Here is a 15590-nt window from a genome sequence, read left to right on the forward strand (position 1 = left end):
AAACGTTTTTGGCATGCGAATTTTCAGTTTATATCTATTTATAACACTATAGATATATGGATGTGTGTTGGTCTTTGATGTAGTCGTACCACTGCTGTAAAAAATGAATCGAACCGCGTGGATGTGGGAAAAAAATAAGAGAGGAAAAACAGGGCATTTCGCAGACCATAGAGAAACCCAAACTAGGGTTTCTGGTCGGATAGTTCAGACGCCGGAGAGTGCAGGAGGCGGGGGAGGCTTGTGGGGAGGAGGCGCGCGGAGATGGGCGCCCCGAAGCAGAAGTGGACCTCGGAGGAGGAGGAGGCGCTGCGGCGCGGCGTGCTCAAGCATGGCCCCGGCAAGTGGCGCACCATCCAGAAGGATCCGGAGTTCAGCCCCGTCCTCTCCTCCCGCTCGAACATCGACCTCAAGGTACAGCCTCTGACCTTGCCCCTGCGCCACCGCCGGCTCCCATGCGCCGGTGGCTCGTGCGGTCCGCTGCGTGCTCGTTGCATCGCTAGATTTTGATTAGCCGAGTTTCCCCGTGGCTCTGTTCGTGATGCGCTGTGCCGTCTGCGTCTGATTTCGTGCATGATGCTACTGTTAGCCGTGTGCGTAGGATCCTTAGAACTCTACAGCCGGGGACATTTTTGGTAGATTTGGGGTTGGGCAGGTGAGATTTGGGGCTTCTAGGTTTCTAAAAACGCAAGCCTGAGCGGACTCGGTGGAATTTGTTTATTGCGAAGTTGTGATGTGAAAACCAGGGATGTCCTGGTAGATTTTTTTTTTCGAGGCGGGGGGGGGGGGGGGGGGGGTGAGGGGGGGTGTCCAGCAGGTGAGATTTTGGGCTTCTCTGTAACTAAAAATGTATAAGCGTGACTGACTTGGTGGAATTAATTTTGCTGGATTGCCTTTTTCTCTGTGTGGGTGTGGGTTTTTTTGCGCTGCGTGGCTGCCACTGCCGCGTCCTTGAGAAGACAGACAACCGGTGGCTCTGTGTGTGTCGGGGTTGGGGTGTTATGCTGCGCGGCTGCCACTGCCGCGTCCTTGAAAACATAAACGGTGGTTGCTTCGTGATCTGGAGCATACAGTAAAATACTGTTTTCATTCACAAACAAATGATGTTAGAATATTTGAATTTTGTCTTGTGTCTGTTCATGGGATAACATAATATCTGCAAAAATTCAATTGGTGGAATGGATTCATTCGTTATGTGGTTTTGCCCATAGATGCTGCTACAAGTTCAGAAGAGAAGAATTATGGTGCTGTTGTCTGTGGGTATGGTCATAGTGGATTGAAACTAGCAGGACAGACAGGAGCTGTTTTCTAGTTGAACAAATGCTGGAGTACCTCTTCCTTGATAACAGAGCAGTTATTGCTATTCAGAAAGGATTTAGCATTGATCAGTTGAGAATGTGGATGGATAGTCAGGTCATGAACCGCATTGTTCATACTGTTCATAAATCAAAACCTTAAATAGAATGCTTTTCATGAGTTTGGAGAGCAATGGAGACTGAGAAGTGATTGTGGCCCACAGAACGCTTTTGGTATTTCAAGAAACATTGCTTGCCATGTGGAATCTGATTATTTACTGTAAACTGTAATATTCAACCACAAAATTATTTCATAAATATTTTTTTTAAAAAAGTCGATAATTAGGCAAATGCTTAGTTATTTTTGACAATGCAGTTCTATTTTGGATGCAAAGTTGACCAAAACAAAGTTGGCTTAGCTTTTCCTCCATTTAATTACAAACCTTTGGATGCTGACTTGGATTACATGGCCTTTGAAAACTGGAACCTGTCCAGATTACTGAACTCTATTCAGTACCATAAGAAATGACATGAGAAACTACATTGTAAAGGTAGAAAAAAAGTTACAAATATTTTACTGTCAAATGTAATAATAATAATAATAATCCTTCGTGTTTTAAAATATTTTATCTAAAACATCATGAATGTTATATCGGAGGGTAATATAGTTTTATTGTTTCAAGGATGAATATCCTCCTACAGAATAGAAATAGAATAATCATTCTAAGTTGTACCCATCCTTATATATAAAGTTATAATCACTATCTAGGTAGTTTTACTACCAAAATTACAGTAACACACAGGGGAAAAATTTGTAGTTCTCAATAATTTTGAACACTGCACCGAATGACCCTACCAGTTCTAGATATTGACAAACTTCAGATTGAGTATGTGTTTCAGTCATTTGTGAAGGCTTGATAATCTTAGATAACTTTGCCCAATGGTTATTTTACTTATTTCTAATTTGATTGCTGGGTCATTTTTTTCGTCCTCCGGGTCCAATATGTGAATAAACTACTAAATAAATTTATGCATATAGGAACAAGTTGCACACATATATGTATCACAAAAAAAAGTAATTATCTTCTGACCTAAACAGTTGCATAAATGCATACATATAATCTCATCCAGGCGCAATGTCATAAAAAATGATCTTATGAATGAGGGGTGATATAGAGCACTAGTACTTTTTAAGTAGTAGAGATATGCTGCTGGTTGCTTGTAATGTCCCTAGACTGAGCATATGTGAAAAAATCCGCATTGTTCATCCAGTGAGTACTATTACTTGTTAGCTGTTGCTGCAAATTCTTATGCAACACATAATGTTTACTCTTCTGAAGCAACATTTGTGTTGTACAATTGTACTCTCCTATTTCGTCCTCTCGTAAGTGCTAAAATATGGAATTGGAGCAATGGTATGCCAGCATGCCTTTTCCTGTGATCTCTTTAGTTAATGAAGAGGGCTGTGAAAAATAGAATCACATAATGTTCTAAGTTGATACAGATTTTTTTGTTAAAACATCTTGTCCTACATTACAATCATCTTCCATGCCTACAATCCAAGTCAGCAATATTTGTTAAAACTTAGACGATGTGTTGTATCAGTATTGAAATTTGAGGAATACAAGGAAAGTCTGTCAGTTCAATTGTACTGTGCATCCTGCACCCTGTTCAAGTGCTTTTATTATCTTCCCTTCTTTCTGTTTCAATTTTATTTGGTTCTTTCAGGACAAATGGAGGAATTTGAGTTTTAGTGCAAGTGGACTGGGTTCAAGGGATAAATTAAAGGTTCCAAGGATAAAAGGGCCTTCATCTTCCACATCTCCAAGCTCTCAGACTCCGCTTCTTGTCCTACCCCCAAATAAAGTTGCTGAGGCTTCACCATCCGCAGATCCTGAGAAAAGCTCTCAGGATGTGAAGATTCCAAAGTTAGCCTTTCATTATCTTCAGTTCAATCAATTAAGCTGACAGGAACTACATAGTATAAGTCATTGTATGCCTTCAAATTTTGGTCACAAGCATGCACTAATTTATTTTTGTTCATGAATACATACAAAATTTATTTTTATTTATTATGCCCATTTTAGTATTAGTGCATGATATGCTCAATACACCTGAAAGTCTTGTTCTATTTATCTGAGCTAAATTACGATATTTGTATGATTTTCATTCGATGAAACAGTATGTTAGTTTAAACGATAGTTACTTTTTACGAGCAGTGAAATAAAAATGAAAGAGCGAACAGAGTAATCAAGAATAATATAAAATCATAAAGATTGAAAACAATCGTTGGAGCAATGGGCAGAGTTGGCGATACTTTTTTTTATAGTTTGCAATCAATATTATGACAATTTCATTTTGTCCTCGACAAGCATTTGATTCAGAAATTGATCATGTACAAATTCCCTGCTAGGTACAGTTCCATGGTAATAGAAGCTCTTTGTGAAATTGGGGATCCAAATGGTTCGGATGTTGATGCAATTTGCCACTACATAGAGGTTGTGCATCTGCACAAATTTTCTTATTTGGTATCACTATTTGCCAGTAGTTATTTTTATTTCTTCTGAATTCATTCAAATTTTGTTTGTTCTTGATTTCGTAATAAATTTTGATTCAGATATGTGTACAACTAACATGATCAGAATATTAACAAAATGCGATTGCTTGATTCTTTTTCTCTTCTGAATCATTGCCTGATTGACTGTATGGTATAAAGTCCCTTAGTTATTGGTATATATGTGTGCCATTGTGTTTATTTCAGCTTCCTATACTTTAGGAAGCTTCTAAAAGTGCCTTTGCTACTACAGGAGCTTTCACTTTGGATTTTATAACAATTTCCTGCACAACTACCATGTAGTGTGGGACTAAAAAATATTTGTTTGGATTCAGTATGATGGATCCCAATCCCAAATCAGACAACCCTGCTGAGACCATTTTTTCTTACTCAGTGTTGCATCCTGTTTTATCCTTAGAAGTGATTGGTAGGAATTGTTATATTGCTAAATGATGATACATTGCTATGCTGTCTTTGTAAAATATGTGCAGCAAAGGCACGAGGTGCAAGCGAATTTTAGAAGATTGCTTACTGCAAAATTAAGGAGGCTTATAGCAGCGAAAAAGATTGAAAAGGTGAGATTTACTAATATTCCTTCTTGTAAACAACACTATTCTTTTGCTTGAGTGTGGCTTACATATTCCCCTTTAGGTTTTGTTTGGATGGTTAAGAGTGGTGGGTTTCCTAGTTTCTACCATCTCCACATGAATAAGGATGGAACCCACTCATTCTGAGGCTTATTTTCCCATTTCCCGCTATCTTCCTCGCATAATCAATAGCTGGGTACACATTTAGGGCCTGCATGACGAGTTGATGACTATGGATAACATTGGTTGGAGGATAGGGAAGCCTCACTGAGCTATCTTCTCAGCATTTGTTTTGATTTGAGGGAAATTTGCGATTTAAAGATTTTGCAATTATAACTCTGCATCAAGCCCATAATTCAGATTCTTCATTTTACTTCTCTATTGTAAAATTGGCATTCAATAACTCAATTTACAATTATTCATTGTGGAACTGTGCATATTATTCAAGTTCTAATTGTTTATTTGATATATTGACTTTCCCTTCGAAATGGATTTGTCTAGAATGCATAAATTGGTGTTTGAATCCAGATTATCATTCTTTCTTTTTTAGTATATGGAGCACACATGCAATATATCCTGTAGTCCTGTGGCTAATCTTCAGAATCTTCTTTGTGTGTTCATAAGATAGATAGCAAAGATCTCCAGGTGCAAGTGGTAGCTATCTAACTACTTATGTTGACATTTATCTAACTACATTATACTTTTGACATGAAACAGATTGACAGGTCCTATAGGATCACAGAATCTTATGCAGCCAAAGTTTCGCAAGCAAATAAGTCTCCAAGTCCAAAGAAGGATCCAGCCAAGCCACTGAAGGCATCGCAGAATTTAGGTTCATTTGCTGGTACGAGTCCTGCCCTAGAAGCAGCTGCAGCTGCAGCTATGAAAGTGGCTGATGCGGAGGCCAAATCACACCTTGCGAATGAGCACATGACGGAGGCTGAAAGGATCTTCAAGCTTGCTGAGGAGACCGAGTCTCTCGTTACACTCGCAACAGAGATCTATGAACGATGTATATATATGATGCCTCTTGTCCAGCAGTTTACTTTTCACCATTCCACTATTTCCCTTTGACTTTTGCTGATGCTTCAGGTTCAAGAGGAGAGATATTAACAATAATGCAAGTGGCGCAAAGCAATTTTGAATTCCAATCTGTTAGCGGCAACGGCAGCGGCACTGGTTCTACTGTACTTGCATAGGTTGGTTTGCCCTGTCATCTTTGGCATGTTGTTCCTCCGATGTGTAACTTAAAACATGCTGTTAACTTGTTATGTACTTGGGTCGAGCCGGCTAAGACGTTTACCTCAAAAACGTCAGGTGTTCCGCTCATCCTTAATTATAATTATATAAATGTGCATCTCATCTTGCGATTGCAAGTGTGATCATGTAGTTTCTGGCTTGATAAAAATAGCAACATAAGTGGTTAAGTGGGAGCAAATGAATGTCACATGCATTTAGAGAGCACATAAAACAAAGCGTTTTACTTTGGTTATCACAAGTCGTTCCTCTTGTGCTTTTCACCTCGACTTGGCTTTGTTCCTGACGAATGTGATAATTGCGTTCCCTTGATGCTTAGCTTGTATCCTGTGGCCATTGATGCTGCTTTCTCTGTGTATGACTGGTGATCTTTGGATTTGCCAAAGGAAAGCTCCTAAAGCGGATTCTTCCATAATTTTGCCCTCTAATATGCACTTTTCTCTGTTTGTTTCAACCTTGTGAAGACTGCTTCTGATTGGCTATGCATAGCCACGACCCACCCATATGCATCAAATAAGATGCACAAACTGCAAATTGCAAATAAATTCTCGTTTGGACCAAGTATCTGACGTATTATGAAGTAATTTTCAAATAAAAAAACAAATTATGTCCTTTTGAAACGTATGACAGGAATGAAAGACATAGAAAAACTACTTTTCTATAAGGTTGGACCTCTTACTTATTTTTCTATAAAAGTGTGCCATAGAAATTTAATGGTATGAAAAATTTTCTATCCTTTCCTATTGCTTATTTTTCTACAAAATTGAATAAGGGGAATTCAATCTTATGAAAATTTTTCCATCCTTGACTACTAATCAAAGGGTCTTATAAAAAAATTCCTTGAAAAACTAAATCCTCTAAACTTTACATGTCAATCCTCCAATTCAAATGGCCCTTATATAGTTGTAGAATCTTGACGAATAAAATGGCCCTTATTGAAATAGCCTTTCAAAATTCTCGCTGGTGAACTATGCTATTGTAAATATATGAAAAATCAGAGGAGTATCTTTGTGTACACTTCCGTTCCAAAGAGCCCACGAGACTAGAGATCCGCCCCCTCGCGTTCCCCCCTCCCTCCCCCTCGTCGTCTTCTCCCCCCAAATCCCCCTCAAACCCTACCGCCGATCCGGCTCCGCCGCCGCGCAGATCGCCATGGCCGCCCCCAACAACAACGACGCCGCCGCCGGCGCCAGCGCCAGCGCCACCACCAGCGAGCCCGCGCCGGAGGATACCTCGATCGAGGCGCTGGCGCGGCGCGTGCAGGAGCACATGACCCTGGCCTCCAACCCCACCGCCCGCCGCCACAAGTTCTGGGAGACGCAGCCGGTGGGCCAGTTCCGCGACGCCGCCGATTCCTCCCTCCCCGACGGCGCCATCGAGCCGCCCACCCCGCTCTCCGAGGTCCGTGCCGACCCTTACCCGCTCCCCGCCGCCTTCGAGTGGTACACCTGCGACCTCGACGACGACGCCCTCCTCACCGATCTCTACGCCCTCCTCGCCCACAACTACGTCGAGGACGACGAGAACATGTTCCGCTTCAACTACTCCCCCGCCTTCCTCCGCTGGGCGCTCCGCCCCCCTTCCTTCTTCCGCGCCTGGCACATCGGCGTCCGCGCCAGGGAGTCCAAGAAGCTCGTCGCCTTCATCTCCGGTGTCCCCGCGCGCATCCGCGCACGCGACGACGTCGTCCGCATGGCAGAGATCAACTTCCTTTGCGTCCACAAGAAGCTCCGATCCAAGCGCCTCGCCCCCGTGCTCATCCGCGAGGTCACCCGCCGCGTCCACCAGGAGAACATCTGGCAGGCTGCGTACACTGCGGGGGTTGTCCTCCCAACCCCCATCACCACCTGCCGGTACTGGCACCGATCCCTCAACCCCAAGAAGCTTATTGATGTTGGGTTCTCCCGTCTCGGACCTCGCATGACCATGAGTCGCACGGTTCGGCTCTACAAGCTGCCTGAAGCTCCGCTTACTCCTGGGTTCCGCCAGATGGAGCTAAGAGATGTCGCTGCGGTCACACGGCTGCTGAGGGCATACCTTGCGAAGTTCGTGGTGGCTCCGGACTTTGATGAGATGGATGTGGAGCACTGGCTGCTTCCTCGGGAGGATGTGGTGGACAGCTACCTCGTGGAGAGCCCTGAAACTCACGAGGTCACGGATTTCTGCAGCTTTTACACGCTACCCTCATCAGTGTTGAATAATGCCAACTATGCGACACTCAAGGCTGCATACTCGTACTACAATGTTTCCACCAAGACTCCGCTGCAGCAGCTGATGAACGATGCACTGATCGTGGCCAAGCAGAAGAACTATGATGTGTTCAACGCACTTGATGTCATGGAGAATGAATCATTCCTCAAGGAGCTCAAATTTGGTCCTGGAGATGGGCAGCTCCACTATTACCTTTATAACTATCGCATCCGCAATGGAATCAAGCCATCGGAGCTTGGCCTTGTGCTGCTATAGGCCACTCCCACTTGAGACAGTGTTCGGGTTATACATTTCTTTCTTAGCAGGTACTCCTTGTGTGGCTGGTTTAGCATGTGTCTTTTCTGGTTGCTATAGGTAACGATTTGATTCCCGTCATGCTGTTGGTTGCTCATTTTGCTTATTATGGTAGCGGATCTCCTTCATATGATTGCCATGCTTGTTTCATGGAAATCCGAAATGATTCGCAAATGAGACTCAAATTAGAAATTTGGAATCCTTTCCTTAATTTTAAGACTTATTTTTTATTAGCGACATTCAGCTTGTATGGTTAAAAGCATGTATGATGGCACTGGTTTACCAAGAAATTTTGATAGAACTTGTGTTATGCCAAATCAGTCAGGCACCATCGTGTCTGTGTTTATTGTGTGGATGCCTCAATTCTGAGACATTTACCCTTGTTCAAGCATCCATGCTCCAGATATTGACCTTCTTATTGCAATTAGATTGTTTACTTTTTATGCATTGTACTAGCCAATTGTTGCCATCATATATGGGGAGTTGTGATGTTTCATGCTGTGCTGCTCTGATATGTCCATTATGCCCAGAAGGTACAAATAGGTGAATTTTGCCAGGTTGGTGGTTGCTAGTTATCCTTAGGGTATTCGCAGTTTCTAAAAGTTTCATGCATTGTCGCGGTTCCTCAAATCACTGCAATATGTGACATCCAGATCTTCTTATGGGATGCTGTAAGCTAATTTTTACATTATGCACCTACCACATTTCACCATTAGATTTGTGCCAAACCTCATCATCCTTGTTACACTCGCATGATAAGGGAAAATAGTAAGATGCTTCTTGCATTACCAAGTGTTAACATTTTGTGAAATGTGTTCATTTATGCTTGCAATTACAAGCAACTATTGAACATAGTTCTTGGGCAGATATCATGCTTCATAGTTTCAAGTTGTGATTTGAGAATGCCCTTCATGCAACATCTATGTGCAAATATGATATATTTATGTAGAGATTCGTGTATGCAAAAGCTTGTTTACTTACCAATTAGTTATGAGAATATTTATGTGGTGATTTGTTCTGAAGTGCTTGTGCAAAAATAAGTTATGGCCTCTTTGGATTGGATGAATTATGAAGAAATGGAATTGCATTCGTTGTTGCGAGAGGTGAATCTCTAGGATCCCTACAAAATTCATATGGAATGGCCCTACACATGGGAATTTTAGATGAATTGTAACAGGAGGTTAACGCTATGTTTCACTTCTTTGTCTTGCAAGGATCTCTTTGAATTTCTACAAATTTTCTGTAGATCAATCAAACAACTTTATAAGCCTAGCGGAACGATGACAGCGGCGAGGCTGTGATGCTATGACATGGATTCCTCCCTGGATTGGGACATTAAACGATAAACCTAGGCTTCATATCCTGTTCTAACTCGTCCTTTTATCTCTACTAAGTCTACCTTCACTCGTGAATTATCCTTTTCTATTGTTGGTTATTTTATCTCTATTACCTCTACATTCACTCGTGGATTCGCCTTTCTACTAGGGCAAAAGACCAAACGAGGTTGATGAGCAGCACGCCGTTGCTAACATCTGAGCCAAAACTAAAAGGGGCATTTCGTCGTTGCCAGCCGAAAATTGGGCAAGACCAAACGAGGTTGATGCGCAGCATGGCAACAGCGTTGCCAACATGTGAGCCAATTTATTTTTTTGGGCCGAGAGAGTCTAGCGTGGCAGGGCTGGCAGCACCTCCCGGCGCGGTGCTCCGTGCTCCCTTCCCGCACACGCGACCCACCAGCAAGAAGGCACCAAAACGACCACGAGCACGCGCCACCAACACCGGCCGCGGCGGCTGCAGGACATAGGAGGATATCGCGAGATATCACGGGCGCGCGGCCGAAAAAGCGCAGGCTACCACGCGAGAAGCGAACGCGACCCGGCCACCACCACACCTCTCCTCCAGCTCGCGGTCTCCTCCTCCTCGGCTCCTCCCAAAAAAGAGCTCTAGAATAAAAGAGAAGGGGAAACCCCCCCAAATCCCACGCCGCTCGGCTCACCGAGTGCTGCATCGGATCGGATCGGGACGGCGGTGGCGGACGCGAGATGTGGGAGTCGGTGGCGCTCACGCTGGCCGGCGCCGCCGGCAACAACGTCGGCAAGGTCCTCCAGAAGAAGGGCACCCACATCCTCCCTCCCCTCTCCTTCAAGCTCAAGGTCCGCCCGCCCCCTTGCTCCTCCCATCATCTTCTTCCCCCACCTCTTCTCCGCATCGCGACGCTGCTGTTCGATCCGTTGACGGGTGTCTGCGCAGGTGATTAGGGCGTACGCGTTGAACAGGCTCTGGATCAGCGGATTCCTCATGGACATGTGCGGCGCCGCGCTCATGCTCACCGCGCTCTCGCAGGCGCCGGTGCGTTCCCGTGCCCCCTATCCTTTCCTCCCCCCACCGATTCCAGGTGCTCTGTGTGCTGATTGCGGTGCGACACCCGTGCTTGCTTCGCAGGTCTCCGTCGTGCAGCCGATCGCCGGCTGTGGCCTCGCCATACTCTGCGTGTTCTCCCATTTCTACCTCAAGGAGTCCATGAACGGGCTCGACTGGGTCGCCATCACATTGGCCGGTCTAGGCACGATAGGTGAAATGCATTCACAACCTTTATGATACGCATCCAATGGTGAAACAAATAAATGTGTCTTCACAGGATTCGTGGTCAACACATGGGCCAGTGATCGTGCGTTTGATTTTATTTGCTGTGCCCTCTCTTATACTTCAGGAGTTGGTGTTGGAGGCGAGGAGCAGAAAGTGGACAAAATTCCACTGTTCAATATACCTTGGCTGGTGCTCTCCATTGTCATCTTGTTTGTAGGTACCAATGTACCATACTTGGTGCCGCTTGAGTTTTCTTATACCCATTCTATCATTCTGCTATTTTATTTCACCTAGCGGCAAAGGATTTTAGACATGCCATATGAATAATACACTTGCATTTCAGATGTAAATCACATGGCTTCTTTCATCATATAAAAGAATCTGTAAATCACAGGACCAAATTGTTTTGGGAACACTTTCCATTAATTCCCAAGTAACCTTCTTGCTGAAGCACCAGAGGTTTTAAAAACAGTTTGGTTATCTCAGATTAGAGAACTATATATTGAACAAGAGTCAATGTTCTAGGGTACTAGAGTGGTTGCTAGTATCAATAATTTTCATGCACATGGCTTCTATCATGGTTGATGACAAAGTGTATTGCTGTTTGCCAATTAAGGTTCTTCTCAACACTTGGCTTCATATCTACAAAAGGCAAAGGCGTGAACAAGAGTTGGTGAGTCCAAAATTTTGGAATTATTTATTCATGTTTACGCATAGCAAATATTGATCATGAACATGAATCAGTACAGACTGGACCTGAAGTGATCGAGGAGATCATATATGGATTGGAATCTGGCATTCTGTTTGGGTAATTTCTTATTATCTATTTCGATTATTTACCATGTTTTATGGTCTTCCACTATTAAGGAGAAACTGTACAACCAAAATCAAGTCTTCTCATTCATCATTCCTCGCTGTTGAATTCTAGTTAGAGTAAATTTCACTTTCGGTCACCTTTTATTACTGAAGTTTTGCTTTGGACTGTGTAATCTTACCTTTCTTGCACTTTGGACCACTCCGACTCTCTTCTCAAGCATATGAACGATTTCGAGTATGCTGGCTCCTACTCGTCAAGGAACTCCTGCATCTATATGCAGACCTTTTTTTTTTTTACATACTACAAGTTGGACGTAGATGGGTAAAAGAGTTAACGGTGGTTCAAAGTGCCACAAAGGTAAGATTACCCAGTCCAAAGTGAAAACATTGGTTAAAGAGTAGTTCAAAGTGAAACAACGGTAATAAAAGGTGGCCCAAAGTGGAAACTACTCTTCTAGTTATTGTTGAAGAGGTACTCCATCCGTTTCAGGTTATAAGACGTTTTGACTTTGGTCAAAGTCAAACTGCTTTAAGTTTGACCAAGTTTGTAGAAAAAAGTAGTAACATTTTTAACCCAAGACAAATTTATTATGAAAATATATTCAATTATTGATTTGATGAAACTAATTTAGTATTGTAAATATTACTATATTTGTCTATAAACTTAGTCAAACTTGAAACAGTTTGATTTTGATCAAAGTCAAAACGTCTTATAACCTGAAACGGAAAGAGTACTATATTTCTTAGAATCATACAATTATCATGAAATGAACATTTTATGTTTATGTTCCGGAACTTCCTTTTGTTTTAATTTACTGTTATTGAAAGACCCCATACTGCCTTTTGTGTATAGGATTTCATCAGTGATATCTAAGACAGGATTCGTGATGTCTGAAATGGGTTTTCCAAAGATTGTTGTACCGGCTGCCATTTCTTGTAGTGTGGGCTGCAGTGCTGTGGGATTTGTTTATCAGGTATGTCTCACTTCCTAGAGATGTGGTCCGTTCTTTGTGTGCACTGTTGCCTTGATAGTGTATACAGTTAGGTGGGTCATGTAATATCTGTATAAAGCATTCAGATATTAATTGGACTCCTATACCTAGTTGTTATGCCAATACCTTGGGTGCATCACATGGGGAAACAAAGAAGCATGAGCTTCTGTCTCTGAAGCAGGACCAGGGGTGGGGTGGGACGTCAAAGTGGGGTTTCAGGCAGGAGATAGAAGTGGATCTATAAATGTATCATGAGCCTATGGCTAGACTGCTAGAGCATGACCACATAACATGTGATACCATGTAATATTAGCTACTCTCTCCGTCCCAGAATATAAGAAGTTTTAGGGTTAGACACGGTTATTAAGAAAGTAGGTAGAAGTAAGTGGTGGAGGGTTGTGATTGGATGAGTAGTGGAGGTAGGTAGGAAAAGTGAATAGTGGAGGGTTGTGATTGGTTGGGAAGAGAATGTTGGTAGAGAAGTTGTTATATTTTGGGACAAATCATAAGAGCTAAAAGTTGTTATATTTTGGGACGGAGGGAGTACTACTGAATATAAGGCTATGGAAAAAAATGGTTAACTAACTGAAAAGAAAAGATGCTATTTTAATGTGTAGTTGATGGTCACTCGGCAATTCGGCATCGATGATATGCATAATTCTAGTTTTCATCAAAGACATTTATCCTTTTGTTTTACACTTTTACATTTACATTACTCTAATGTACTGGATCCATTTAATGAGATATGTTATAACATCTGCCATGTGGAGTTTTCTTATACCTTTTCAATGATCTGCTCTGATTTCATTTAGTTTTTCACTAAGGGGACACTTCATTCATGTAGACTCGAGGTCTGAAGCATGGAAGGGCAATTGTTGTGTCCACTTGTACATCAGTTGCATCTATTGTGTCTGGCGTTGTAGCTGGTATGATTGCTCTTGATGAACATCTTCCCACAGCTCCCACGGGCCGCTTTTTTCTCTTACTTGGATGGTAATATTTCTTGCGATTTTGTTGTTGGTTAATCATTTCCATTCATGCTTCAATACTCAGCTACTGTAATGAACATTGTCTTTTTAGCAAATTCATCTAGTGCTACAACTGGATGGCATTTAGTCAGAGCTTATTAGTTACATTGATAAGGTTACTGGTTTCATGAAATTCTCTTAGCCAAAATAATGTCAATGTTGGACTGATGACATGTTGTCTTGATTGACAAATACTGTTCAACAAATATGATGTCTGTTTCTGCTCCCTATTCCATTTGGATTTTCTATGAAAGTATTTTTCTACTACAAATCTACAAGATAAATTAAATACTTAATTATCCTTGCAGGTTCTTCATTATTACAGGAGTGATACTTCTTGTTAGTTCAACCCGGATAATTGCTCGGCTACCCAGATCTGTGCAGAAGTTTTTGAAGAGTAATGTGGAGCGTACCCACAGCATCAGGAGGCCTAGCTCAGCGCGAGGAAAGGACCCCATCCCAAGCACAACAATCCATGCATCCACATTGCATCTGCTAACATCTCCATCGAAAGAGAAGGCCTAGAAAAAGTTCCTGCTGGAGCAAGATTGTTTTGGCACCTCAAATGTGCCATGTTGTTTAATTGACTCCTGATGTGAATGTAAAGTCTAGAGTAGCATCTTTAAAGTTTGGGTTGGTGATATCGTATACTGCTTGTCTGCTCTTATTGATCTATACAGCCTCTTTGGAAAACTTAACCTTGCATTTTGACCAGGTTTCATCTTTTCATTCGGTTAGTTGGCAACTGCTAAATCGGTTTGTTCTGTTGCATGAAAGTTTTTTTTTTCTTTTGTTTGAGGTACTGACTACTGTTATGCCTTTTCTCGAGCTTGTGTAAGTAAAGGCATTTAACAGCTCTTTGTTATGTTTTTACACCAGAATGACATCTACAATAAGCAGTGTTATGTTTTTACACCGTGATAATAAGGCAATGGTTTTGCAACAGCTATTGCCTGCTGACTGCTGGGTGCTTTACTATATAAGTACTACTCCGTACTAGTTGGACCAGTACTTTGTCTAAGAAATGAAAGGTTTCTTTTTTCATGATAAAGAAATGAAGTTTCAACAGTTACAGTTACAGACACAGTAACGTAACATGGCTCATGTTGGGAACTGTACAATACTTGTGCCGTCGCGATCGCCTCGGTCTTCTGAACTATGCGAGTATATGCTTCGGTAATTTCGATGAGCCGTAGCTTTTCATTGAAAAATATAGTGAAGAATATAAAAGGATAATAGGATGACCATTCTCTTGTCTCTGTTTTCCATGCTGCCAAACGAAGAGGCCAATTATACAAACCGATCCAAATCAGAATGTACCCCCTCCATTTAAAAAAAAAAAGTCTAATTCTAACTACGACGTGTCCAGATTCATAGCTAAAGTTTGTTTTTTTATAGGACAGAGTAGTAGTACATAGCGGTTTGGTATTCTCTCTGCCCTAGGTTCCAAGTGTGTTAGGAATTCAGGATTTTGCTTGCAGATGCTTTAAAACAAAACCAGCTTATCTTGCAGATGCTTCCATTCTTTTCCCTTGTGACATGAGCTACTCCCAAAACAAATATATATGTCCTGAAACTTCCCAAGACTCCAATGATTAAGATAGCCTTGATTGTGTCTAATTAGGTGTTAGGCGTGGATTTTGTCCAGCCATTTGATTAGCTAAGTTGGGTCAACAAATGTTTGTGTGTTACGTGTTGTTGGAAAAATCTTAAGGCTCTTGTCACATCAGTAGCCTTGGCCATTGGGTCCCTGGTCTGAAAAGAAAAAATATCCTTGGCCCAGCGTCTAAAAAGTGTCGTCATCCAGTGCTAAAAAAAGGAAAAAGATTTTGTAGATTTTTGAGTTGCGTCCACAGCTTTCTTGAACATCTACAGCTAAACAGGGTACCAACAATCTTCTTTGCGTATTTTTTTCGTTATGACACTTTCCTAAATATCTGTTTAAATCCCATCCTAAAATTTTTCACCCTATC

The 15590-nt window shown here is 42.0% G+C and overlaps 3 protein-coding genes across 4 annotated transcripts; all 3 read left to right on the forward strand.

The window, feature by feature from the left end:
• Window positions 1-127: 127 nt before the first annotated feature.
• On the forward strand, window positions 128-5822 carry LOC127766683 (single myb histone 4-like). 2 transcript variants are annotated; one of them, XM_052291832.1, is made up of 6 exons: window positions 128-411; window positions 3021-3220; window positions 3706-3790; window positions 4338-4421; window positions 5151-5445; window positions 5526-5822. In XM_052291832.1, the coding sequence occupies exons 1-6, from the start codon at window positions 262-264 to the stop codon at window positions 5630-5632; spliced, it is 921 nt and encodes a 306-aa protein (XP_052147792.1). In that variant the 5' UTR covers window positions 128-261; the 3' UTR covers window positions 5633-5822. The 2 variants fall into 2 exon arrangements, with proteins under 2 accessions (XP_052147792.1, XP_052147868.1); XM_052291908.1 differs by having other exon boundaries at window positions 129-411; window positions 3712-3790.
• Window positions 5823-6753: 931 nt separating this feature from the next.
• Window positions 6754-8694, forward strand: LOC127766511 (glycylpeptide N-tetradecanoyltransferase 1). Its single transcript, XM_052291608.1, has one exon. It carries the CDS (start codon window positions 6843-6845, stop codon window positions 8154-8156), a length of 1314 nt encoding a protein of 437 aa, XP_052147568.1. The 5' UTR covers window positions 6754-6842; the 3' UTR covers window positions 8157-8694.
• A 1232-nt stretch (window positions 8695-9926) lies between these two features.
• Window positions 9927-14344, forward strand: LOC127766598 (probable magnesium transporter NIPA9). The gene is made up of 9 exons (XM_052291725.1): window positions 9927-10348; window positions 10446-10544; window positions 10638-10767; window positions 10906-10994; window positions 11398-11454; window positions 11531-11589; window positions 12451-12571; window positions 13434-13582; window positions 13926-14344. The coding sequence occupies exons 1-9, from the start codon at window positions 10238-10240 to the stop codon at window positions 14140-14142; spliced, it is 1032 nt and encodes a 343-aa protein (XP_052147685.1). The 5' UTR covers window positions 9927-10237; the 3' UTR covers window positions 14143-14344.
• Window positions 14345-15590: the final 1246 nt, after the last annotated feature.

Source organism: Oryza glaberrima, chromosome 1, assembly GCF_000147395.1.
Source record: "Oryza glaberrima chromosome 1, OglaRS2, whole genome shotgun sequence".
NCBI classification, from domain to species: domain Eukaryota; kingdom Viridiplantae; phylum Streptophyta; class Magnoliopsida; order Poales; family Poaceae; genus Oryza; species Oryza glaberrima.